At 44.6% G+C, this 27586-nt stretch overlaps 1 protein-coding gene across 4 annotated transcripts in view; it reads right to left on the reverse strand.

The window, feature by feature from the left end:
• Positions 1 to 27586, reverse strand: part of ZMIZ1 (zinc finger MIZ-type containing 1) — a 565771-nt gene that overhangs the window by 11822 nt on the left and 526363 nt on the right. For all 4 annotated transcript variants that reach the window (XM_060241000.1, XM_060241003.1, XM_060241002.1 and 1 more), the window contains 6 exons: positions 26934 to 27039; positions 25705 to 25865; positions 23796 to 23863; positions 22621 to 22689; positions 20970 to 21217; positions 2201 to 2364 (listed from right to left, as the gene is read on the reverse strand). In XM_060241000.1, coding sequence (XP_060096983.1) covers positions 2201 to 2364; positions 20970 to 21217; positions 22621 to 22689; positions 23796 to 23863; positions 25705 to 25865; positions 26934 to 27039 — 816 coding nt within the window. The remainder of the gene's footprint in view (positions 1 to 2200; positions 2365 to 20969; positions 21218 to 22620; positions 22690 to 23795; positions 23864 to 25704; positions 25866 to 26933; positions 27040 to 27586) is intronic.

The raw sequence follows: 27586 nt of genomic DNA on the forward strand, positions 1-27586 counted from the left end.
CTCTACCACTGAGCCACCGTCCCTCCCCTGCTCTCCAGAGTCTCAAGCTGAGGTTTTTCACGCCTATTTGCCTGGACCCTTTTGAGTTGGAGATGCCAGGGATTGAACCTGGGACCTTTTGCTTACCAAGCAGATGCTCTACCACTGAGCATCTCCCTCCCCTACATCTTTGCTTATAAAGTGATAATCTCAATGAATGAAGTTGCCATGGTAAATTTCAACAATCAAGTATAAATTCAGCGTAAAAAAAAATGCAAAGTGTGTGTCTTGGCCTCTGACTGTTGTTGCATTGTACTCCCTGAGCACGCAAGTGAGGCCTGAACCAACAGCATGAGACCAGTTGTGGAAAAATTCAACTTTTGTACCACCAACCAACCAGGTCACTGATGAACCCTACATGCCAACCAGCCGAGACCAATACAGAATGGGAGACCAAACCAGGTCGCGTGATAAGGATGAATCCCTTCATATTCAGCTTGCTCTCTGATGGATCCTGACCCAGCAGTATTGCTGGTCAGAAAGATTCAGGTGGGTGGCCATTTGGGTCTGAAGAAGCAGAACAAACTGCAAGTTCAGGGGCGCTTTTCAGACTAACAATGTTTTATACAAGATATAAGCTCTTGTGTACTTATGCACACTTTTTCAGATGCCACGAAATGGAAATTATCAATCCATGCGTATAGGATGAGCAGTAAATTAGCAAACAGCACAACAAAGATGTTTAACCAGATTCAACGACCAAACAGTAATAACAACCTTTAGTTTATATGGTTACCATTTGTTTGGGTTTAATTTCAGGGGGAAACATGGTGAAGGAAAAAAAATATGTCAAAATTAGAGGTTGATGGCCAGATGTATGCTTCACTGTGGAATGCTGAGAGTAAGAGCTGAATGAAGTTAATGAACGTAGTGAGAAAAGAAACTAATAACTGCATTAAGTCCTGGGGATTCAATTGCTCTGAGTGCTGCAATAACCTGCCACTCAGCAATTTCCTTTTCTTGTCTGTTCCTGAAGTTTTTTGGCAATAAAACAGCTACTTATATCAGTATTCTCACTAATCTCTCAGAAGGGCCACATGTCCTCTTTATTTTATTTCTTTTTTGGATTAATGGATTATAATAGTAGATTGTAATGTAACGTAATGAATGTAATGTAACTTAGAATGGTAGATTGGAATGTCCTTCTCTGGTCTGGGGACGAGGGAGGTAACACTACACAGCCAATCGTCCCACTTCAAAGAAGAAAGTGCCTCCATGCTTGAGAGGAGATAGATGGGAAATTAAACCCCCCCAAATGATAACCGTATAAAATAAGCTTGTTATTCTTGTTTGGTCCTTGAATCTGGTTTGGTTGTGGGATTCAGGGAAGTCCCTAACCGAACCCTGAACTGAGCCCCAAATCCTCAAACCGAACCAGCTGGTTTGGATCTCTCTTTTCCCCGGTGATGTTAAGCTGTGGCCAGGAAAAAGGGGGGGATTGCCTGGGAAGGGTTAAATGGCTGGCAGCTTTTTAACCTGTCCATTTCGCTTTGAAGCAGTGGGCAGGGGGAAGCAAATCAAATCAGTGAATTGGCCTGCAGCCATGTCACCCTAACAGTGGACATGCACATCTGCCCTGCAGTTACGTTTAAATAGCTGTAAACAGGGCTTTTTGGGGTAGAAAATGCTCAGCTCATTAGCATATTAGGCCACACCCCTTGGCATTGCCAGTTCAGTGGCAGCTTCATGCCTGCGTTTGTGTGAGGCATCAATTAGTCGGCTGCCGGGTTGGGCCAGCCGGAACCCTGGCCAGCCCAGGTGGAGCTCCGCTCCTGTGGGCTTCTGCAGGGAAAAAGCCTTGGCTAGAAGCCAATTCAGAAATCCGTTTTGCTCTGAAAAATTGGAGCTCTGAAATGGCTTGCAGCCATCTAAACCTAACGCTTAGGTTTAAATGGCCCAAACAGCCGAACCAGGCAGAAGTTTGGTTAAATGTCCAGGGGCTGCAAACCGGGCCAAATTCATGATGGCTCATGAACCATCCCTAGAATGGACCGGTAATTTCCTTTTCATTGTATCTGAAAAAGTGTGCCTGCACATCAAAGCTTATACCTTGAATAAACTTGGTTTGTCTTAATGGTGCCACTTTGCTTAACTAGTCAGAATGAAAGATACATCATCTGGAGAAAAAATGAAAACAAAACCAAGACGTGGTTCAACTTACGGGGTCCTGCATGGAGTGACTGAGGGGTTTGTCGAGGGCTGCCATACTACTGGGCATGTCGGGAGGGTGCGACAGTTGAGGCCCGTGCATGAAGTCGTTCATAGATGTTCCACCGGGATTTCCATGCGGAAAATCAAAATTGCTGTGACCTTGGTAACTGTTGCCTGGATGGGCAAAGAAAAAGAAAAGGAAGGGTTATTCAGAAAGCGTGCTAAGAAAGAACACTCTCCCATGCTGTGCAAACTTTGTAAAGACTGGACATCTTAATGTAGAAGTTACCTGCAAGAATTTATATGTACTCTGGACCATGGCTTACGCTTTTGAGATGGTGGTCTTCTATTGGGAGATGGTTTAACCTTACGGCGGTAGGGAAAAGGGTGTTTGGTAACAGCCTTGCTAACCTAATAAGGAGGGCTTTAAACTAAATTGTATGGGTTAGCGAGACAATAATTCAAAGCCTCGTACGATGCCAGATACTGGGGATAAGAACATTAAAGATTTGCAAAGAGTGGTGCATACCCTAGGTAATGTTAACTTGCAGGCTTGTATGGAAACTAAACCCTCGGGATGCATAAAAAGTGGATTCCGACGTTTCTACACTAATGCACAGAGTATGGGAAACAAACAGGAGGAACTGCAAGTCCTACCTAATAAAGGAAGGAGAGTATGACATAATAGGCCTTACTGAAACTTGGTGGGATGACACTCACAACTGGAATATTAGGATTCAGGGGTACAACTTATTTAAAAGAGACAGGCAAATGAGAAAGGGCGGAGGTATATACTTGTGAGGAAATATGTGAATCTGAGCACGGCAGCTCAGTTGAGGGTCTCTGGGTAAAAATAAAAGGAGTAAGAAATAACAGTGATATTATTGTGGGGGTCTGCTATAGACCACCAAGTCAGGCAGAGGACTTGGATGAGATACTTCTACAGCAGATTGCAAAGTTCTCCAAGAAGGGATACAGTGATAATGGGAGATTTCAATTACCCAGACATCTGTTGGAAGTTCAACTCTGCTAAAAATGAAAAGTCAAATAAATTCCTGACTTGTCTTGCTGACAACTTTCTTTTCCAGAAAGTGAAGAAGGAAACAAAGGGATCTGCTATCTTGGATTTGATTCTCACCAACAAGGAAGAATTGATTGAAGAAGTGGAAATAATGGGCACCCTGGGCAGTAGTGACCATGTGATCTTGGAATTTACAGTCTTAGGGAAGGGAAAAGCTATACATAGTCAGACTTATAGGTTGGACTTTGGAAAAGCAAACTTTGATAAACTTAAAACTATGCTGGGTAAAACCCCATGGTCAGAAATACTTAGGAGGAAGGGGGTTCAGGAGGGCTGGGAGTTTATTAAAAGTGAAATACTAAAAGCGCAATCACAGACTATTCGTATGAGAAGAAAAAATGGAAAAAGCCTAAAGAAGTCGAAGTGGCTCCATAAACAGCTCTCTAAAGACTTGAGAAATAAAAAAGACTCCTTTAGGAATTGGAAGGAGAATATAAACAAATCACCAGTGCTTGTAGAGAAAAAGTTAGGAAAGCTAAAGCTCAGTATGAGCTTAGGCTGGCCAAAGATGCTAAAAACAACAAAAAAGGATTCTTTTCTTATGTTCAGAGTAAAAAAAAAGACATGGTAGGCCCATTGTGAGGGCAAGAAAATGAAATTGTAACAGGAAATGAAGAGAGGGCGGAAGTGCTCAATTCCTACTTTTCCTCAGTCTTCTCTTCTGAGGGAAACGGTGCTCAATATGGCAAAAACAGAACATCTAAGGAGGGTATGAAGTTCCAACCTAGGATCAGCATAGGAGTAGTACATAAACACCTAGTTTCTTTAAATGAAACTAAGTCATCAGGGCCAGATGAATTGCATCCAAGGGTTCTGAAAGAGCTTGCGGATGTAATTTCTGAGCCTCTGGCTATTATTTTTGAGAATTCTTGGAGAACAGGAGAGGTGCCGAAAGATTGGAGGCGAGCGAATGTTGTCTCCATCTTCAAGAAGGGGAAAAAAGACGATTTGGGTAACTAATGTCCTGTCAGCTTGACGTCTATACCTGGAAAAGTTTTAGAACAAATCATCAAACAGTCAGTCCTGGAACATTTAGAAAGAATAGATGTGATTACTAAGAACCAGCATGGGTTTCTCAAGAACAAGTCATGTCAGACTAACCTGATCTCTTTTTTTGAGAAAGTGACTACCTTGCTGAATCAGGGGAATGATGTAGACATCGTTTACTTGGATTTCAGTAAGGCTTCTGATAAGGTTCCACATACTATCCTTGTTGACAAGTTGTTAAAATATGGTTTGGATCCTGTTATCGTTAGGTGGATCTGTAACTGGTTGACAGATCACACCCAAAGAGTGCTTGTGAATGGTTCCTCATCCTCTTGGAGAGGAGTGACAAGTGGAGTGCCTCAAGGATCTGTCCTGGGACCTGTTTTGTTCAACATCTTTATCAATGATTTGGATGAAGAAATAGAGGGAATGCTTATTAAATTTGCAGATGATATGAAATTGGGAGGAGTCGCAAACACATAAGAAGACAGAAACAGGATACAGGATGACCTTGACGGGCTGGAAAACTGGGCTAAAATCAATAAAATGAATTTTAACAGGGATAAATATAAAGTTCTGCATTTAGGTAGGAAAAATCCAATGCATGGTTATAGGATGGGAGAGACTTGTCTTATCAGTAATGTGTGCGAAAAGGATCTAGGGGTCTTAGTGGATCATACGCTGAACATGAGTCAACAGTGTGATGTGATGGCTAAAAAGGCAAATGCAATTTTGGGCTGTATCAACAGAAGTATAGTGTCCAGATCACGTGATATGATGGCATCGCTTTACTCTGCTCTGGTAAGACCTCACCTGGAGTACTGTGTTAAACTTTGGGCACCATATTTTAAGAAGGATATAGACAAGCTGGAACGAGTCCAGAAGAGGGCGACGAAGATGGTGAGGGTTCTGGAGACCAAGTCCTATGAGGAAAGGTTGAAGGAGCTGGGGATGTTTTGCCTGGAGAGGAGGCAGCTGAGAGGTGATAGGATCACCATCTTCATGTACTTGAAGGGCTGTCCTATAGAGGATGGTGTGGAATTGTTTTCTGTGGCCCGGAAGGTAGGATCAGAACCAACGTGTTGAAATTAAATTAACAGAGTTTCCGGCTCAACATCAGGAAGAACTTCCTGACAGAGTGATTCCTCAGTGGAACAAGCTTCCTCAGGAGGTGGTGGGCTCTCCTTCCTTGGACATTTTTAAACAGAGGCTGGATGGCCACCTGATAGCAATGAAGATCCTGTGAATTTAGGGGGAGGTGTTTGTGAGTTTCTTGCACTGTGCAGGGGGTTGGACTAGATGACCCTGGAGGTCTCTTCCAACTCTATAACCGTTTTCCCACACAGTTTACCTTGGAGTGATGTCCCTCTTCACCGCACAGCGTCTGCTCGGATTTCCCACCATCTGCTCCGCAGAAGCAGGAAGAGCCGCGGCTTTTGCGTCGCTAACGTAAACTGGGTTTTAGCGATTTACATTTGCGACGCAGAAGCCCCGGCACTTCCTGCTTCTGTGGAGCCGATGGTGAGAAATCCGAGCAGATGCTGCGCGGTGAAGAGGGACGTCACTTCGAGGTAAGCTGTGTGGGAAAACGGTTTATGATTCTACTCTGACACACTTTTTACAGACATAACCACGGAAAACACATTAAGCCTTCTAAGCAATCAGGGGCTTTTTTGACCCAGGAAGTCATGGAAAAATTGGTTTACGTATTTAAAACTTTCTACAGGCACCGAACTCCTGTTGAGCCTTCCCCTCAATGAACTGCCCTACCCTGAAATCCCTCTTCCATCCCTCCCTTCTGCCTTTCCTTTTTTAATTGTTCGTTTCATCAAAATGGGATCCATCTGGCCCCTAATAGACTTGGCTTGAAAATGAATGAAAACACTACAATATGCATCATCATTCCTGCGGTTTCTGTTTTCCCCCACAAGTACTGAAAAAAAAATGTTCCCATGTTTAAATAGATGGACCAACACCTAATGCCTCCTTTTATTGAAAGGTGGAGCAAGCAGTGAAAATAACCCCCCCCCCCCTCATAATTTATATCTATAGACATTTTTTGGCTTTGAGGTTTTACACTACTTTTGGGTTTGGGGGTTGCAATGACCCCCAAGGAAACCAGACTTTGCAACATGAATTGTTGAGTACATAGCAGGAGCAGGTAAAAGCCCTGAGTTTGTGCTCTGTCAAAGCTTCCCTCATGCCCAGAGCCACATGGAAGACTCAAATTGAACTGTACCACAGTTTAGGAAATGGGGTCCTTCTATCTCCCAGCAGGATAAGCCAGGACATGTCTTCAGGCATCCTCTGAACTTCACATTTTCCAGACTTGAAGGACCCATGAAGCCTGGTCCTCAACCTCCAGGCTGCAGACCGGTACTGGTCCACAGGCTGTTAGCAACAGGGCCATGGAGTGAGGGAGAGACCTTCACCTACTCCTCATTTAAAGACTCCCCCATGGAGGGGCAGAGACAGGGTGTAGGCCTGGGGGCAGCCTGGGGCAGCAAAAAACCCATCCCATCCCCACTGGTCCGTGGAAAAATTGTCTTTCACGAAACTGGTCCCTAGTGCCAAAAAGGTTGGAGGCCACTGCTCTAGATGACCCCTGGCCACCTGTTTTCGGAGCTAATGGCTTCCCCTGTCCTTCAAATTTGGCAAGCTTCAGAGTGATCTCCTCAACTTTACATATCGAAGGTGGGGGAAGTACTTCAGATAGCACCAGCCACCTGCCCACTGTGCTGACCTTTGCACTGAACTGTTCACCTTTAGATTTCCCAAACCTCTGATTTGACTATCTCAGCTTTACAAGGGGAAGTTACCTGTGACCCCTGGTCACCTGTCTTCTGAGCTAATTGCTTCTCTTTGTCCTTATTTGTTGTTCCACTATTATCTTGTTATGTTTCTATGCTGTAACAGTTAAAAATGACTGTTTTCTTAAAAATAAACAGTTTTATAGATTCCCAACCATGTCTTTGGCTTTAAAAATGGTAGGGTCAATTTGACCCCATTTACGTTTTTGTGGAGTTTTGACGTTTTCAATGAGGGGTATTTTTGACCCCAATTCCAAATTTTACTTTCCTTTGGCCTGCATTTCTGCTGGAAGTTATTCTTGAGCCCTGATTTTTTTTTCTTAATAGCTAATGCCATGACCGAGAGAGCTATCTGGTTTCCATTGCTTTTTGCTGTAATGTGGGGTCACTTTGACCCCCTATGCCAAAGTAGTATAGTTGGATTTTTTTCCCTTGGGAGAGTTAATGGGGAGGCAGCTGTGACAGACGGCTCTGGCCTGGCCACTGAGCTCCAGGATTCCACCCAAATCCAGCTTCACTCAGTCATCTGGAAAACTGAATACTAGTGACCTGCTGGCTGCATCCCAGTGGCAGCATCAGACTCCTTCCTTTCAGAGCACTTTTTGACCAACTATACCGTTTATTATTAGTGCAGGATTGGTCAGATAGCAAAACTACGCAACAAACCCCTGCAAAGATACTGAGAGGTCAACTTGCTGAAGCTCTCCAAAGCAGGGGGGCCAGAACTGCTCCTGGCAACGGCAGGATGTGGGGGGTGGCATTGCACAGAGGCACCTTCTCTTACCTTTTGCCCCTGCCACTCCACTGGGATGCCTGACACATCTTGAAGATAACAGTTTCGGAGGGCAGCCATGTTTGTCTGCAGTAGAACAGCTAGATTTGAGTCCATAGTGCCTCAGAGACCAAGATTTTTGGGGTAGCTCACCACCCCAAAGTCTCGTTGGTCTCTAAGGAGCTACTGGACTTGGATCTAGCTGCTCAAGTGTAGTACAACTCTTTATCAGAGGCCATTACAAAAATAATTTCAAATGTATCATTACAAACTTAATCCTTTATCCACTTTTGAAAACTTAATCCTGTTACCTTCTTAAAACCACAAATCCATCAATATGTACTGACACGCTTCCTACTCCATACCACACCATACCAAACCTTTAATGGCATAATAGATTCAGATAAAAATACACAGAATATAAAAATTTAAACATTGGAGATAAAATCAAAATGAAACTGAGCTTACAGATGCATTCAAACATGGTCAGAATTAAATTTAAGGATGTCAGCCAGAAATTTTGCCACAGCCTCACTAACCACCCCCTCAGTATCACTCAATAAATCATAACAGGGTGGCAGAATAGGCAAATATGGGGAAAAAGAAAGCTTGCCAAATAAATCTTTGCGGAGGTTATGGTAAAAAGAACAATCAAGCAATATATGCTGAATTGAGTCAGGAGTATTCGCTCCACAGGAGCAAAGTCTGTCGGTTAAAGGGACTCGCTGATATCTCCCCTTGTAAAACTTTGGAGGAAACGCATTTAATCTAGCCAACATAAATGCCCTGCGATGACTTGGAGTGGTTAAGTCTGATAGATAATTGGGCATTTTGCCACAGAAAGCATAGAGACGTAAGGAAGCTGGAGAGCAAATATAAGGGTCAGTTGGCCGTAATTTCGTTTCCTCCGATTCCCACAGTCTCAATTTAATATATCTAAAGATATATGACTCATCAGAGGTAGAAAAATCATCTACCTCTAACCCCAATTGATTTAGACAGAAGCACTGCTGTCCAGGATTAAATATATGGGTCTCTTTTCATACAATCAAGAAGGCTGTTAGGATCTGTTCTAAAGTGAATTTTGAGCCAGAATTTAAACACTGCAATCCAGGCTTTTGTCTCCACCAAAGACTGACCCACTTCAGAGCAGAGAGCAAAGTAGGACACACATTTTGGCAAACCAAGAATTTGTCTAAAGAATGAGGCTTGAATGCCCTCCACTTTCCTGGTAAAAGCTGAGATCCAAATAGGGATACCATAGAGAATTTGGGCAAGCGTTTTGGCTTTGAACACTTTAATAGCTGCTGGAACTAATTGGTTGCCCCTTGCAAAGAAAAACTGTTTAATTTGAGCAGCTGAACATTTAGTCAAGTTGACGGTGTTGTTACAATGTGAAACCCAGCTTAACTTGTGATTAAAAGTGATCCCCAAGTATTTAAAATTTTTTGTTTGCTCGATTGTTGAGTTGCCAATAAACCATCTCTGTGGGCGCCAGCAATTTGAAAAGACAACTACTTTAGATTTGGCATAATTGATAGAAAGTGAATTACAATTACAGTAGTCATAAAAGGCATTCGAATACCTTTGCAGGCCCACTCTTGTACAAGAGAGGATGGTAGTGTCATCGGCATAAAGTTATAAGGGGACTGCTCGGCCTGCAAGTTTAGGCGGATGACCGTTAATAGGGTTCAAAAATTGTGCCAGGTCAGTTAAAAATAAATTAAAAAGATGCGGGGCCAGCACACAACCTTGTTTAACCCCCTTTAACACTGGGATTTTACTAGTCAAGTCACCGCTAGAAGAAAATTTCACTTGGCAAAAGGTATTAGAATGAAGTTTCCTCAAGAGAAACAGCAGACGAGGGTCCATTCCCAGGTAACCTAGCTTGATCCATAGTTGGGCTCTATCTATTGAATCAAAAGCACCCTTCAAATCGATGAAGGCAGCGTATAATTTTTTTCACCCGGTAGGCATATATTTTTCAGCAAGGAAGGCCAGAGTGCAGCAGTGATCCATAGCAGATTTGCCTTTGGAGAAGCCAATCTGTTCAGGACCTATGATGTTGCCTAGGCGCATCCAGTCAGTTAATCGGAGTTCTAAACGTTTTGCATACAATTTGCCCACTATAGATAATAAACTAATGGGGTGGAAATTTTCTGGTAACTCCAACCCCCCCCCCCCTTTTGTATATTGGGATAATTATAGAATCAAGCCAAGAGTCCTACTCCTGATGGAGACGAGGGGTATGTCTCAGTTCAAAGGAGTGGGTGGAGCCAATATGGCCGCCCTACAGGCCCTCCGTTCAAAATACGTTACATTAATTAGGTTGGCTTTGTTGCAGGCTTTGGCACTCCTGTGCTAATTTTTTTTTTTGTCACCCATTCAACTACCTAGCACACACATTTTTCTAATAGCTTGTCTGAAATACACAATTTCCAAGGAAAAATGTGCCTATGGTGTCTTTGTTCACAAGGCTTGAAATCCTTACTGTACTCCTGAGAACATATTGCTATGGACCAGCCATTCCTAAATATTCTTAATTGTTTTATAAAGAAGCAATTAGTATTTTCTCCTTCCACGCAGGTATATCCTTCAGCACATGCCAAGTCTGATTAATACTTCTCTTTAACATCATACTTAGAGGGTCAGGCTACACATCACCCCGTCTGCTATAGTTTTTCTGCTGACCTTAAGTAAATTTATTTTTGGCTGACTCCACAAATCCCTGCTGGATATGCTCTGTCAATTAAATTGTCTGGCGCTCTAAATGCTTTCCAGCTTGAAAACAGAGCTATTGGCACCGTTTTTTTCTGAAGTGTAAAAAACTGGCCACAAGGTAAATAGTTAACTGATGTTCTGCAGATGTGACCTGGCACAATTTCAGTTTGCATTACTCGGCCTAGCAAGACATCCTGTCCATGTATCCACTCACTGGGGAGAGAGGCAGAATGGGTGCCACCTCTTTGGCCCTCTGATCACTGAGTGGTCCGTATGGGGTAAAAGTGTGATGGAAGGAACCACCCCCCCCAGGCACACCCTCACCAAAACAAATGTCACATGCTTAATAACTGTTTCGCTATTTCTAGGGTTACCGATCCCTGGTTGGGGGGCAGGGGATCTTCTGGTTTGGAGGTCCTCCATTAGCTTCAGGGTTTTCAGAAAGGGGGGGTGTCCACTGGGCACTCCAATATAACCCCCCCCCCCCCCAATTTTTTAAAAAGATTGGACCAGGGGGTCCAATTCTATGAATGGCAAAAGAAGGTGCCCCACTCCTTCATTATTTCCGGTGGAAGGAAGGCATTTAAAAGGAGTGTGGTCTCTTGAAATGTGATGGCTAGAATTCCCTTCGGAGTTCAATTGTGCTTCTCAGAGCCTTGCATCTGGGTCCACCCACAAGGTCTCCTGGCTCCACCCTGAAAGTCCCCGGATATTTCCTGGCAACCCCCACTAAATAGTACTTTTGTTCCTCATCTAGATAGGGAAGTCTGGAATGAATCTCTTCAGCATTCTGGAACTCTCCTCATTTCCCAGCTCCCTTCTCCAGAATGGTAACTAGTTATTTAGTCAATCTGTTGGACACTGCATTTCCATACGTTACTCTCAGTCTTGAAATGATCTCTGTAATATTTTTGTAAAGAACAGTAAGGAATCCCAAGACACACCCTAAGAGGTATAATATAGAAGTATAATAGGGCGGGGGATTCACTGAGCCAATGCCAGGGGTGGGGCACTTGGGCATGATGCCTTGTGTCATTCCCCTTCAAATATGAGAGCTGCAGAAGGACCGGTCATGGGCGCAGACAGTTCATAAGGCACCAACCCTTCTCATAGCAGCAGCTGTTCCTCTTCCTCACTTACCAAAGGCCAGCCATTTCCCCAGTTCCCCTGGAGAGCCGGTTTGGTGTAGTGGTTAAGTGTGCGGACTCTTATCTGGAAGAACCGGGTTTGATTCCCCACTCTTCCACTTGCACCTGCTAGCATGGCCTTGGGTCAGCCATAGCTCTGGCAGAGGTTGTCCTTGAAAGGGCAGCTGCTGTCAGATCCCTCTCCAGCCCCACCCACCTCACAGGGTGTCTGCTGTGGGGGAGGGAGATAAAGGAGATTGTGAGCTGCTCTGAGACTCTTCGGAGTGGAGGGCGGGATATAAATCCAATATCTTCTTCTTCTTTAAACAGGCAGTATTGGATGGAGGAGCCAATAAGACATAACTATAGCTTGGGGGCTATGTCGCACCCAGTTCCTAAGGGTGACTTTAGCTCCTGGGAACCCTTTGCCAGGTCAGGCTAACATCCCACCACACCTGTCCCCTGGCTTCCTTCCTTCCTTCCTTCCTTCCTTCCTTCCTTCCTCGCCAGAGACATCCAGGGCCTGAACAGCAGGAGGAGGATGGAGTTCTTTACCTGGAGGCTGAAGCTCTGGTATGGATGAGCATAAGACAAAGGAGATGTTAACATTACACAGTTTGCAGAACAGAATTTCATAAAAATCTTTTCAGATAAGGGGTTGAACATTTATTGACATCTACTTTCTGTAAGGGTTTAAGTGCAGTGCAGCTTTTCTTAAGGAACAATTAGTTCACTCCTTGTTTCCCCGTCTTTAAGAGGCAGCACATCTATTCTAATTTTATTAGCTGATATTTCACCCTCTCTCCTTAAGTCGTGTTGTGGCGCATGGTGATAAATGATGCAACAGGAAGACGCAGAAGAATGACTCAGTAAGCACTCGCCTGCCAAGTTAGTGGGGATAAATATTTAAGCTCTATTATGCAATCTCTTTCTACGTGAAATTTGTCTCATCGCACTTTCATGGACTCGTAACAAACGGTTTAGAATGTGCATTATGAGATTTTAAGCAAGATACATCCGAAAGGGCTGCCTTTGATCAAGTTAAACGACAGTCACACCACAGTGCAGTGACAGCAGCCTCACTTTCTCAAATCGTGGCTCCCCTTCTTCCTTTCTTTTTTTTAAAGTTTACAAAAGCAAATGTCAAATCTAGGCTGGTTTAGAAACTCATCCTTAAGTGGATTTTCAGAGTCACCAGTGTCGGAAAGAAATAGTTCCCAGCTGGTTATCTTGTACCTTCATTCTTTAAAGATTCAGCCAGCATGTGGACCAACCGCCAAATGATATTTTTCCTTGGGGGGGGGGGGGGGGGGCGGGGCGGGGAACACGGCACTCCACTGGCAGAAAACTCTGGCCATGTAACACATTTGCCATTAACCGTTGTCTCTGTATGGGCTACAACCGCTTCCCCTGAGAGTGATTAAAACATGGGATTTGCTGCCAGAGGAATAAGCAGCTTTCAAAAGGGATGAGATAGATTCATGGAGGACAAGTCTATCAGCGACTACCAGCCAGGGTGACTGAGAGGAACTTCCCAGAGACAGGTGGTGTCACACCGGCCTTCTACTGGCTGCCATTTTGGTAAGGGTCTGTCTGGGATGATGTCACGGGACACTTTAGGAATTTGGTTGAAACTATGGTTTCGTGCTGGGATGCTCTAGCAAATTGCTAGAAAAAGTTCCCTGCTGGCAGCCACGGGGGACTTGGCAATCCTACGGCAACTTCTCAAGCTCAGCCTTTTTAGAGAGAACACACTTCCCTCTCTAGCTGGCCTTTTATTGTTTCCTCCTAGGTCCCACCATTCTGGCTAAGTTTTCCTTCCTAAATCTCTGCCACCCAATCAGAGGGACAGAAAGGATCCTGGGAAATGTAGGTCCTGTAGCTACTCTGTTACAGGCTTCCCTGGAGCCTGTAGGGCTCACTAGGGCCTAGAATCGTGACAGGAAGGAATATCAGGGGAAGGCTCTATGCCTTATCGTTGACCCTCCAGAGGAAGTGGTTGGCCACTGTGGGAGACAGGATGCTGGACTAGATGGACCCACACTGGTTTGATGCAGCAGGGCTCTCCTGATGTTCTTACTAAAGCCACATGTGCCAGTGCAACATCTACAGCTCTGCCAACCCTACATGGTACCTTTTTCATTCTCCTTTCTACTGTAAAAAGAAAACTGGCTCATGCAGGTAAGGAGGGCTATCTGCCAGTGGATATAACCAGAGAAGCTGAATTTGGAGGCTGTATGTGGAGCTCTTCTCATCCACCCTTCCAGATGTGGTGGTGGAAAGTGCTGTCAAGGCACAGAGAATTTATGGCAACCCTGTAGGGCTTTCTGGGCAAGAGATGAACAGAAGGTTTTGCCATTGCCAGACTCTGCATAGCGATGCTGGATGTTCTTGGCAGCCAACCAGGCGAATCCTGCCTCACTTCTGAGATCTGACCCGATCAGGCTAGCCTGGGCTACCTACATAAGGGCCTCCCAGACTTACGGTGTATGCATATTAACAGGGCCAGATCTGGGGGGGGGGGGACGGGGGACAGAGCGGGGTGCTTGCCCCGGGTGCTGACGGAGGGGGGGGGGGCACCAAATTGGGTATGGAGTCCACTGTATTCTATGGGACCATAAGATATAATGGCCCATTTTTTTAATTTCATGCCCCCCCTCAAAAAACATGTAGATCTGGTCCTGCATATTAATATGTGAAGCTACTTTATACTGAGGCAGAGCACTGATCTAATCAAGGATGGTCTTCTGTGACTGGGGGCATCTCTCTAGGGCCTCAGGTAGACATCAAATCACTACAACATAATCCTGTTAACTGGTGATGCCAAGGATGGAATCTGTGACCTTCTGCATGCAAAGTGGATGCTCTACCCCAAGCCACGGCCCTTAGTCTAAGATTGGCATCTCGTTCCTGCTCAATACATCCCCTCCAGGATCCAAGCTGGGTGAGAAGATGATTTGAAGTCCGACTGATAAATCCTGACTGCAAGGTTTTAGATTTAGAACAAAATACAACACACGTACACATTTTAAAACACAGGTGTTGAGTCCATTGGTTATGAGGGCCGGGCCGTGTGTGTCATAAAATGTAATGCCAGGTAATGGAGACAGAAACTTTATAAAGGGCACAAACAAACTCGAAGTTTTTTTTTAAAACTTAAAATAGAACATGCTTAAAACATTAGCACTCTTGCAATATTTTGGTTATCTAACAGTCTCTGTTAACTGACACCTCTTGCTCTGAATTATTAACTGGAGACGATGCCTGCGCTGTAGCAATCTTAAGCATGCTTTTCAGGTGTTGTTTAGGTGTGCATCTGTAAGTTGCAAACTTACTTTTGATTTATTGACATTCATTACAGAAAACTCATGGTCAATGCTTTGAGCCTAAGACCCAGACGAAAACATGAAATGGCTGGGCATTGGGAGCTTTTGTACATAAGTGGCTTTGTGTGCTGGTCAAGAACATGTGAAGGCACCACGACACAGACTGAGGGCTGTGTGTTTGTCTACAAAACTATAGTCTTCCCCAGAGAAATAACTACAACTCCTAGGAAGCAGTGCAAGAATGGAGGTCAGTATCAACCTACCTACTAAGTCTAAGTTCAAAATCCTCAATCAATCAAAGAAAATCAAAGGAAAATGTGAAATGTGAAATGTGAAAGAAATATCAAAGGAAATGTGCTGGGTGAACTTAATCTGGATATACTCTTAGCCTAATCCTGATTGTTGATATTCTTCTTCTTGATTGTGACACCCATGAATACAGTGGAAAGGGAGAGACAAATTCAGTTGCACTCTGGAGAGCCCTGGCATGATGAACCAACAAAACACACACACTCACTCTCTCTGCATAGCAAGGCCAAAAGCTCATCCCTTGAATAAAACATTGTTGGTCTTAAAAGTGCTTTTGTTATATCTCTCCCATGTGATCAATGGAGGGAGGCCCCTCTTTCCCTTCCTCCCTCCCCAGGGTATGAGGAGGGGGAGGAGCCTCAGCCAACAGAAGGAAGAGAGGTTTGGTTCAGTAGCTCTGCAGTATGATTGAAAGAGCCTGTCACCCCAGGCTATCTCAATCACAGCAGAGATACAGAGTCAAGGCTGAGGTTCCTCCTTCCTTTGGGAAGAGGGAGGGGGGAACAGAGAAAAAGTGAGAGGCTGCTTTGCTTAACTGTCTCATCACAGAGGAGAAATAAAATGGCAACCAAAGGAAGCAGGAGAAGGAGAAGGAAGCAGGTGATGGCCAGTTTCTGGCAGGCCTGATTGGAGCCCTCTAGGGGGCAGATTAGCCCTGCAAGCTGCACATCTGACACCCGTTTTAAAACTTCGATTCTGTTCCTACCCAAGAGGTCTCTGTAAGTGAGAATACTATTCTGTATTACAGAACAGTCGGCATTTGCTCCCTACACAAGACAACTGGCCCCAATCCTGTTCCAAAAAGTGGGCATTCTTTTCCCCTTTATTGCCATTCTCTCTTGAGCACCTCACTGAAGACCCTACCTTCAGGAGCGCCAGCTCTTGTGGCTTAAATGATGCAAACGAGGATCAGAAGCAAAACTGGCAAGCTATTTCACGAAAACATCTGAAGGGGATCATGTGGAGCTTTGAAGTAATAGAGCGGCTTTGGCACTTGTCTGGAGGGGAATCCAGCTTTGTCAGCTGAAGAGCAGCAAGCTTTACAGTGCTCAAGCCAAGTCAAATGGGACCCAAATCACCTGCCCCATCGACTCTCCAGCACAACCTCATTTGGAGAAGCAGTTTAATTCCTGGGGGAGAAGACGTCATTAGCTGCATAATGCTGCCGTTTTGATTTGTTGTGCCAATTTTGCCAAGCCTGGCAAATTCTTAGTTTACTAATGACTAGCCCTACGCAAGACAACCGGCCCCAATCCTGTTGCAAAAAGTGGTCATTCTTTCCCCCTTTATTGCCATTCTGCCTGCTCTGGCGGGGAGGGCGGGATATAAATCAAATCAAATCAATGAAAATAAACAAATTCTCTCTTGAGCACCTCACTGAAGTCCCCAACTGTGGCACCAGCTCTTGCTGCTGAAATGATGCAAACTAGCAAAACAGAAGTAACTGGCAAAATAGTGCTTAAATCAGTCAGAAATCATGTAATTCAATCACAAATAGACATGCATGTCTGTCCAGCAGCAGTTGAGTCGTTCAATGCTGAACCAAGCAGATCTGGTGAGGGCCAGTTTTGTTTATTTATTTAATTCGCTATTTAGCCTGCCCTTCCCGTAGGACCAGGCTCAGGGTGGGTTACATCATAAAAACAACAGTAACAGACCAATTGAAAATATATAGAATCTAAAATTACAGAGAACAAATAGGTACCAAAATGGCAAATTCTGCCTCCCAGACAAGGCCTGTTGTCCAGATCCAGCAGGTCTTATAGCACTGGGAGGGAATGAAGGGGGGAGGCTGATAACAAGTGACGTCCGCTGCCTTAACTAAAAGCCTGGCGAAAGAGGCCCTGTGGATTTTACAGGCCCTGTGGAAGTGAAGTAGATCCCGCAGACTGTCCAACATGTTCCCCAAGACATTCGCAGCATCCCTGCTCTTCACCAAGTGCAGCAACTGTAATGAATTTCCAACACTGTTGATATACCAGCCTGGATCCTAACCTCCTCCTTTATGCTCCCAAAAAGAGGAAGAGGGCAATTTTTGCCAATTCCTCCCTTTACTGAATGCTTCCCTCTGGGATCACAATGGAGATACAATTCTGGAGGCTCAGAAGGCTGTAATGGAAGGAGCCAGAGAGAAAAGTTGCTGCACCAGATCCAGATCAATGTCTATTTAGTACATTATTGTTCCCTCAGGGAAAGTATCCAGAATTTCCTCCTCCTCCTCCATGTTATCCACACAACAACCCTGTGAGGTAGGTGAGGTTGAGAGCGTGTGACTAGCTTAAGGTCATCCAGTGAGCTTCCAAGGCACAGCAAAGATTTGAACCTGGGCCTCCCATATACAAGTCTGACATCTTAATCACTACACAACACTGGCTCCATGACTACCTTGTCTTTTTCTCTACTCTCAGCCTTGTAAGAGTTCTGCATGTTCTGTTTGGTGTTAGACAAGGGGCTCTTCTGCACTCTCACTTTCCTTGTTTGTGCACCCATATTTCTTCAGGGGGTGCGGCTTTCCTTTTTTGCATATGTATTGCAAAAAAGGTATGTCAGACCAACCTGATCTCTTTTTTTGAGAAAGTGACTACCTTGCTGGATCAGGGGAATGCTTTAGACATCATTTATCTTGATTTCAGTAAGGCTTTTGAAAAGGTTCCACATACTATTCTTGTTGACAAGTTGGTAAAATGTGGTTTGGATCCTGTTACCGTTAGGTGGATCTGTAAGTAGCTGACAGATCGAACCCAAAGAGTGCTTGTGAATGGTTCCTCATCCTCTTGGAGAGGAGTGACAAGTGGAGTGCCCCAAGGTCCTGGGACCTGTTTTGTTCAACATCTTTATCAATAATTTGAATGAAGGAATAGAGGAAATGCTTATTAAATTTGCAGATGATACAAAATTGGGAGGAGTTGAAAACATAGAAGATGACAGAAACAGGATATAGGATGACCTTGACAGGCTGGAAAACTGAGCTAAAATCAATAAAATGAATTTTAACAGGGATAAATGTAAAGTTCTGCATTTAGGTAGGAAAAATCCAATGCATGGTTATAAGATGGGGGAGACTTGTCTTAACAATAGTATGTGCGAAAAGGATCTAGGGGTCTTAGAGGATCATACGCTGAACATGAGTCGACAGTGTGATGCGGTGGCTAAAAAGGCAAATGCAATTTTGGGCTGTATCAACAGAAGTATAGTGTCCAGATCACGTGATGTGATGGTATCACTTTACTCTGCTCTGGTAAGACCTCACCTGGAGTATTGTGTTCAGTTTTGAGCACCACATTTTAAGAAGGATATAGACAAGCTGGAACGGGTCCAGAGGAGGGTGACAAAGATGGTGAGGAGACCAAGTCCTATGAGGAAAGGTTGAGGAGCTGGGGATGTTTAGCCTGGAGAGGAGGCGGCTGAGAGGTGATAGGATCACCATCTTCAAGTACTTGAAGGGCTGTCCTATAGAGGATGGTGTGGAATTGTTTTCTGTGGCTCTGGGAGGCAGGACCAGAACCAATGGGTTGAAATTAAATCAAAAGAGTTTCCGGCTCAACGTTAGGAAGAACTTCCTGACCGCTAGAGTGATTCCTCAGTGGAACAGGCTTCCTTGGGAGGTGGTGGGTTCTCCTTCCTTGGAGGTTTTAAACAGAGGCTAGATGGCCATCTGACAGCAATGAAGATCCTGTGAATTTAGGGGGAGGTGTTTGTGAGTTTCCTGCATTGTGTAGAGGTTGGACTAGATGACCCTAGAGATCCCTTCCAACTCTATGATTCTGTTGCTCCCCCTAATGGCCAATTCGATATTACATCGCTGTATGTCTAACGCATCTCCCTGCAGGTTTAAACTGCAGGTTTTTATATTTCCTCCTAGTGATGTAATATCAAGCTGACTGCTAGGGGGAGCAAAATATGTGCGGAAGAGAAAAAAAAGAACTAATTGACACACAAGTGATGAAAATGAGAAAGCGAAAAATCCCACTGATCAACTTCTGGCTTGCGTATTCTGAATTGCATGCTTTCATTTTGGCTTCCTCTTCCCTGAAGACCAGGGAGAAAATCCAATACCAGCTAACTCAAAATCGGTTTGCCTGCAAAACAGTATACAGAATGTGAAGCTTTGCTAGAACTCTCCCCTCTTTGGCTTTGGTCAGCAGCTGAAGGGTATGAAGGACAAGCCTCCCCTGCAATTCATCTGGGGAGGAGAGGAGAATAAACAGCCCTTTGCTGAGGTGTTATAGTGGGAGAATCAAAGCGAGGGGGGGCTTCTGGAGTTTGGGGCTATACTGAGGGCCAGAGGAGAAGATGGAACACATGAAGCTTTCTTATACTGAATATAAGTCCATCAAAGTCAGCCTACTCAGACTGGCAGCAGCTCTCCATGGTCTCAGGAGGAGGTCTTTATATCACCTACTGCCTTGTCCTTTCAACTGGAGATGCCGGGGATTGAACCTGGGACCTGCATGCCAAGCAGATATTCTACCACTGAGCCACGGCTCCTTTCAATGCTTTTGGGAGGCCAGTTGCTTATCCTTCGTCTAAGATGTCTCTTAAAAGACAGCTGGAAAATCAACCCAGAACGACTGGCACTCAGTCTTGAGTGTTAAATGTTTTCCTTCTATGTGAATCAGCCTGGCAAAACTATTCTCCCGAGTCCAATATTGCATTTACTCATTCACTTGCAAAATTGGTCTCTGAGACGCTGATAATTGCTGATCTACTTCATTAGAGAATTTTCCACCTAAATAACAGAATTTCCCCCTAAATGCTTCACAGGTCTACAACCTTAGCAGTTGTATTTTAAACTCCACTTCAAACAAGTGTGTTTGCCACTCTTATACCAATGCATGTGAGATGTGCCGAGGTCTATTCACTGTATGTATGTGCTATGCGAATAAGCCCATCAGTATTTACACAGCCAGTGTACAAGACACATGTAAGTGGGCCGTGTAGGAAATCCAGTAGGAGCCAGGCCTGGCCAAATTAGCTGAAAGGTTGGAATTGCATGCGTCCCGGGAACACACAGGTGGGAGCAATACAGACACCCATAATGTGATTGATCTGCAGAGCCAGATCTGTATAGCATTACCTTTGCCTGTTTTAAACCAGGAAATCTGACTTTAGATTGGTGATCATGGTTGGAGTTGGGGCCGGGGGAGGGGCAGGATTATAAAAGCAGCAGCCCCCACCTCCCAAAGCCAGCTTTTCCCATTGGGGGGCGGGTTTCTAGATGCACGTTTGTCCCTCCCCTTGCTTTTGAGGTGCAAAGCTCCCTACAAAATTATTAGTCAATTGCATGTTTTCAACAAACCATGGTTTCCTGTTACATTTGACCTGGTAAACTACAGTTTGCACTCTGGCACACTGTGATTCCACAGAGTAGCGTCTTCCTAGTGTCTTGTAGTTCTGCTGTACAGAAAAAAGCAAAACATATATTTCTGGCTTGGATAGGATGGCAAAATACCGTTTGCTGTGAAAAGTGGAAGTAACTAATTAGCTGGCTGTGTGGAAAGCAAAGAGGACAAAAGTGGAAGTGGAGGATTTATTGTCCTCATTTCACATAGGGGTTTGCCCCGAAATTTGTTGGCTATTCCAGAAGGTGTTTTCTTGCACAGTGTTGTTGCTTTGGGTTTGCTTGCACTCAACATTTCAACTCACCTTGGTTACTGTATTCGCTGGAGTTGGTGCTCCCTGGCGGAGGTGGGATCGATGGGTAAGGTGAAGGGCCAGGCCCCAGAGCTGCAATCATCTCCATCACATTGGGCATGATCATCTGGCTGGGACTCATGGTCTTAAACCTCTTGGAAGGCATCCCGTCAGGATCGTCTTTGATGTGAATGTCGGATTTGATTGGCACCGGCCTCCAGCTGCACGTCGGGTCGATGGTGACTTCCTCAAACTCCGAGCTGTAAAAAGCAAAAATGCTCCACAATGTTGCTTGGGTTTTTATACGCATTAGAAGCTGCCTGCCTTATATCAAGTTAAAAGCAAAAAAGAAGGAAACGTTCCTCAAAGACAAGACAAGAGAGGCAAAGCCAACACAGACGGGTGGGTGTGCTGCCAGCTTACGGCGACCCCAGCAAAGGGCTTTCGAGGCAAGTGGTTTGCCACTGCCGTCCTCTGCGGAAGCTTCCTCAGTGGTCCCCCTTCCAAGCACTGACCCTGCTTAGCTTCCGAGATTGGGCTCTCCCATGCTGCCTTCTCTCCTCCTTATGAATTAATGACCTCCAAAACGTCCTATCATTAACTGCCTTGCTGAGATCTTGCAAAGTGAAGGCTGAGGCTTCCTTTTTGGAGTCAGTTTCAAAAGGTCTCCAGTAGAACAGCTAGATTCCAGTCCAGTGGCACCTTAGAGACCAACAAAATTTGTTGCGGTATAAGCTTTAGAGGGTCAAAGCTCCCTTTTTGGTTATAGGCTCTCTCTTTACACCACCAAGAATCTTGTTGATCTCTATGATTTTACCAAACTTGAATCTTGCTGTTTTACTGAGTCAATCCATCTCACGTTGGGTCTTCCTCTCCTACTGCCTTCAACTTTTCCTAGCATGAGATTGTCTTTTCCAGTGTCTAAAAGGAAAATCCCAATATTCTTTATGTAAGATGGAGGAGATATTGAGACAATTAAAATGAGTACATGAGATCTCATAATCGTTCCATTTCTCACGATTTATAGCTTGCATGTAGTCAGCCGAGGAAAGATCATTTGTCTGCACCACTCATTATTTCATGCATTTGCCAATATGCTTTCCTGATTTTACTCCTGTGTAACTTATTCCAAGGTGTTGTGTTGTTAAGCCATATATTCCAGACACAGTTGGTTATGATTCTGCTTTTTATGCGCATTAGGCCTTTGTTATCTTTTCTTATATCAGGCCTACAGTCTCTTTGAAAGATTCCACTTGCAAAAAGTCAGACTAGGAGACTCTTATTTATTCAGCAACTTCAGACAAATAGACAGCAGCGCAGGCTTCTTGCTACGGCCTTGCTAAGGTGGCTAACTCTTTCACCAGGACGCCTGTTCTCCCCTTGTTAATCCGACTGGTCTGGTTGTCAAAACCAGGGCAAAGACAAGCTCTTTTGGCTGGAGCCATCGTATAAGTGGTGAGCATAACTGGTGGTATACTGCTTTAGAAAGGAACCTGCCACTGTTTTAACCCTTGAATGTTTTAACCCTTCTCCTTCCTTGCTACCAACTCAAAGAACCCTCACAAGCTAAGCCTCGAAAAGATATTCGCTTCTTATGTAGAAGGTTGTGAGCACCAGAAAGAAAGGGATATTCTTACTTTCTTAACAGCAGAGACCCACTTACTTTTGTATGGCGTTCAGAATGCCCCACATGTACTGGTCAACTTCGAGGCCTTCCAGCAGAGCTGTTTTACTGGAAGAAGAGGCACACAGATATTTATTATTCTCTTAAGAACAACTGTCATGGCACTTTATGCAGGCAAAAGGAGGGAGGGGCCCCTGCCCTTCAGGGAAAGCGGCCTGCATCCGAGCAATGCCATTTTATGTCACTACTGATCTTCTCCCCTGAGGGATTTCTGCAAGTTTCTAGCAGTGCAGAATTTGTTGTTCTCCACTGAAATCCGGGGGCTGAAACTGGAGCAACTCTGCACAGGGCCGCACTGCAGCAGAATCTTTGCTTCAAAACCCACCGGTTTAGGCAGGGCTGTTGACCCCTTTATAACTCACTACGATGGCTGCAGCAATGACAGCTGGAGTTTGGATGGAAATTTCATTTATTTACTTGTTGTTTCCATAAGTCTTTTAATTTCACAGCAAATTAAGCAACAGGAAAGACACAACCCAGCTAAGACTGCCTCTATTCCAATATCTTCACTTGAGATGTTTCCTCAAGAAGGCTGGAACAGAAGATTAAGGCGGCTTTTATCTACAATTTAACTTGTCTTTTATTTATATATTTATTTACCTCATTTATTCCTCCCCAAGGGGGACCCAAAGTTGCTTACAGCATCCTCCTTTCCTCCATTTTATCCCCACAACAACCCTGTGAGGTAGGCTAGGCGGAGAGTGTGTGAGAGTGGCCCAAGGTCACCCAGCAGGCTTCCATGGCACAGCAGGAATTTGAACCTGCATCCCGTGCATCTCACTCTGACACAACCAACACTACAACCACACAGGGTCTCTTTTGGATATTATTATGCTTTTTTGCCTCATCCACACTTTGCAGCCGTTCCCCACAGATTACAACTTGCCGGAAAGAAAGGAAAAAAGTTATCCATTCCAAACCTGCACTTTAAAGATCCTGAGACTTCTCTTTCAAAGAGGAAAGAAATGAAATGTTCAACATGGACGCTCTCCTGTTTTTCATTACATTTCCACACGGTCTTTGTGTGTTGCAAGGTTTTGTTGTCCAAATAAAATAAATCGGCTAGTGCAAATTTTAAACTTTCAAGGCATCCAGTGGCAGACCCCCCCCCCCAAAAAAAACAAAAAAACCCCAAACACCCCAGTTGCACTCACTTGCATACGGGACACCGCCACGTCCCCCTTTCACAGTTCAGCTGCAAGTAGGATTCCAGATCAAAGCACTGCAAGAGAGTTAGAGGGGAGAGAGTTAGAGACCATGGCAAAGAACATGAAAAAAACAGATGATGGAAACTATCCCTCCTTTGCTAAATGAATATATGAAATATTTTTCCTGAATGAATGTATGGAAATGTATGTGTCCGTTTCACCGGGCAATTAATAAAGGAATTAATGGAAACACTATTTCTTTAAACACATTGATCTTCGTTGCATCCTCTCATTTCACTCAACTGCCCAATTTTAAATATCTTAAATGTTGTCTTTATGCCCGGTTTTAGTTGTTTTAGTGATGTCTTATTCTTCTTTTGGTTGGTTTGAATGGTCTTAAAATGCAATTTTGTTATGTGTGTTTTAATTTGTTAGCTGCTTTGGCGGGCCTGGTAAGGACAGAAAGATGGGATATAAATTTGGTAAAATAAAATGAATAAATAAATCTTCTTCTGAAGGAAATCTTCTAGTAGTAGAAGAAAGTTCCATGTTAAGCTGAGCACAGTGAATGGCTACAAGTCCTGATTTTGAGCCCAAGCCCCTGTCTGGATACCCTATTCTAACCCCCCCTCCCCATTTTGCTGATAAAAGGCACAGCAATGCAAAGGAGCACGCAGGTAAGTGAGGCTAAATTTCAAATAAACCTTCTGCATGTTTTCAAGGATTTCCGGAGGTTTTATACACATTACAATGTATATAAACCATTGCAATGACTGAGTGCTAGTATACCGACAGAAGGAAAGTTAGTTTCAAATATCCCAAGAGGAGCCCAAATAGGTAATCTCTCTTGTTTTGAACTGATTTTAGATTACATGACAGTGGTATATTTCTACTCTCCTACATGTCACCTGACAGATGGTGGTTCTGTGGTACCTTGGATGAGTTTAGGTTTGAGACATTATGGTGAGCAATCTCCTGCCGCTGCTCTCCAGCCCCTGCTTGAATAAGTGGTGGTGGAGGGGGGAGACCTACATTTTTTTCCTCCGAGTTCCTCCCCCCACCCATGCGAGGCCTCCATGAGCCTGGCAACTCTGCATTCGTGACAGACTGACAAGAACTGGCAAGTGTTCAAAATTAAACAATATGCCTATAAAAATGGTAATAATAAGATATTTCAGTATGATGCACGTGAAGCTGTTGAATTTTACCTGGAACCTCAAATGGAGGGATAGCTCCCTAACTGACTTTGCAGTTCTTAGGAGACTTGTTATACTTTTTTGCCTCAGCCACACCTACAAAATCCACTGCATTGTCTTTCCAAAATGGCGGCCTTCACTCTGCAGAAACTCTCTGGAGGGATATTGACAGGGCACAGGACAGACATGCGGAACCAGCTCCCGGAGGAGGTGCGGGCCCTGCGGAACCTCGACCAGTTCCGCAGGGCCTGCAAGACTGCCCTTTTTAGACGCGCCTATAATGATACGGACTGCTGAGTTGCAATGAATGAAGAACCGCCATCTTTAACACCATTTAAATTGGCAGAATCAGCGCCAGAACAGCTATTACTGCCAGATATATATATAATGTAATGTAAATTAAGTATTTTAATTGAATTAACGGGTTTTTATGTGTAATTTTAATTGTTAATCTAATGTTTTACTATTTATGTTAATATATTATTTACTGTTAGCCGCCCTGAGCCGCTTTGCGGGGAGGGCGGGGTAGAAATAAAATTTATTATTATTATTATTATTATGCCACTGTTGGCCTGCTCAACATGTCGGCCCCTCTCCCCTCAACCAACGGCAGTCCCAGACAGAAGAGTCAACAAGCACCGTGCGGGATGCATTCAGTGTGGTGCGTTACCTACCTCTTGTGTAGGCCTGGCATTCATGAAACAAAGGGGGGCGCTCACCTGTACATGTTTGCAGTCGTGGCCTCTTGCTGGTAGCTGAATCCGCCGGAATGTGATTGGACACTTCAGAGACACCTTAATGGCTGTCTGCTCCACCCCGTCCTCTCCATTGAGGGTTGCGTTGCCTGAGGAGGCTGCCACGCTGCTAAAATTCCTCTTGACTGTTTTGGAAAGATGGCACAGGTTTGCACCAGTGAGTTAAGAATGCCATCTCAACAACAATGCATGCAATATAAAATTTCCAGGAGAAGCCCGACAAAACAGACCAGGGTACAGCTGAGTGACATGTCAAAGGACACAGGTTCAGTCCCTGGCATCTTCACCTTGGTCCATCAAGGTCAGTATTGTCCACTCAGACTAGCAGCAGGTCTCAGTCAGAGGCCTTTTGTATTACCTCCTGCCAGATCTTTTAAATGGAGATGTTGGGGATTGAACCTGGGACCTTCTGCAAGTAAAGCCGAGGCTCTTCCACTCAGCCATAGCCCATTACAGTGACCTAAGAGGGCTGGGAAAGCCCCTACCTGAGACAGTGAGGGGCTAACTGTCTCATTCAGTGCTCTGGATCCTATGACAGGAGCACACTGGCATGCATGGAAGGCAGCTTTCTGACACCCTTCCTCCTGTTGCACTCCTGAAATCTTGCCCAGGGGAGGGGAAGGTTGATGGGTGTCTCAGAGCAGGATGAGGGCGAGTGGGTGAAGTGGAGGCCTGCAGGGAGAGGGGCAAAGAGGCAACACTCCTCTCATCCCAGAAGCAGAAAAGGCAGTTAGGTACGAACCAAACCACAAAGTAAAATTCATGATGAATTTCACCCTGTTCATGATTTGAGAACAGAATTTGGTGAATTTTTCATGAACTTTTAGAGTAGTTTGTGCGATTCATGGATGCAGCTGAAAGCAAGCGTTTAAAGGGACTGCCTCCTCACCATGCAGCTGTTTTTCGGGCTGTCTTCTGCAGCCCCTGTGAACTTTAAAGGGGCTGCACAAGATAGCCTGAAGCAGCTGAACTACTTTTTGGGGGTGGGTGGGGGTGGGTGGGTTCCACTCAACTGTTTTTTGGACTTTCTACAAACTCTGTTTAAAGGTATGCGGTCACTTTCGACAGTTTGCAGGGCCACGAACCCAACTGCATTTTCCTGGTTTGTGACCATCCTTAGATAGGATCTAAGCCGCACTCATGCAGCGCTGTAGGAGCACGGTCACAGAAATCAGACACGTTGCTCGACTCACTTTTGGTGATACAGTGCTCAGCCGGAAGGAGACGTTTCTTTAGCAAGCCCTGGAGGACAGAGCGGACTGATGGCCGGTGTACTAGTTGCAATACGAACAAGTGTGACTGGAACAGAAGAAGAAAAAGAAATCAGAACAAACCTACGCAGGACATATTTGCCATTGGACTGATGGATGTCCGTGCCCTTTGGGTGTTCTATATTGTAGAGCCAGTTTTATAGACATACTCAGTCCACGCAGCAGCTGAATTAGGGCCACTGGAGAAAGGCCTGTCCTTGCAAAGCATCATCAACAGAGGGAAGATGCAGGGTCTGCACAGTGGTGATCCCAGTTCTCCAGAACCTTCTTCTCTGGGAAGACCATCCCTAGTTGCTCTTAGGAAATCTTTGGTTCTGCTTGCTGAAAGACTTGCAATGTGTTTTGGCTGGAGAACTGGGAAGCACAGAAGGACCCAATTGTCTGTGTGGACTTGGCATCTCAAGCTCTGAAAATGCGTTTTTGTACAAGTAGATTTGCTGGGGAGCTCTTTATGATTTGCTATGCTAGCTAGAGCAACGATAGCTAGAATTCATATGGAAGTTTTATTTATTTAGTTGTTGTCTTGAATAGGTTCATTGATTTCACAGCAAGCAGGACAACAGGAAAGACACAAG

This window comes from Heteronotia binoei, chromosome 6 (genome assembly GCF_032191835.1).
Source record: "Heteronotia binoei isolate CCM8104 ecotype False Entrance Well chromosome 6, APGP_CSIRO_Hbin_v1, whole genome shotgun sequence".
Classification (NCBI taxonomy): domain Eukaryota; kingdom Metazoa; phylum Chordata; class Lepidosauria; order Squamata; family Gekkonidae; genus Heteronotia; species Heteronotia binoei.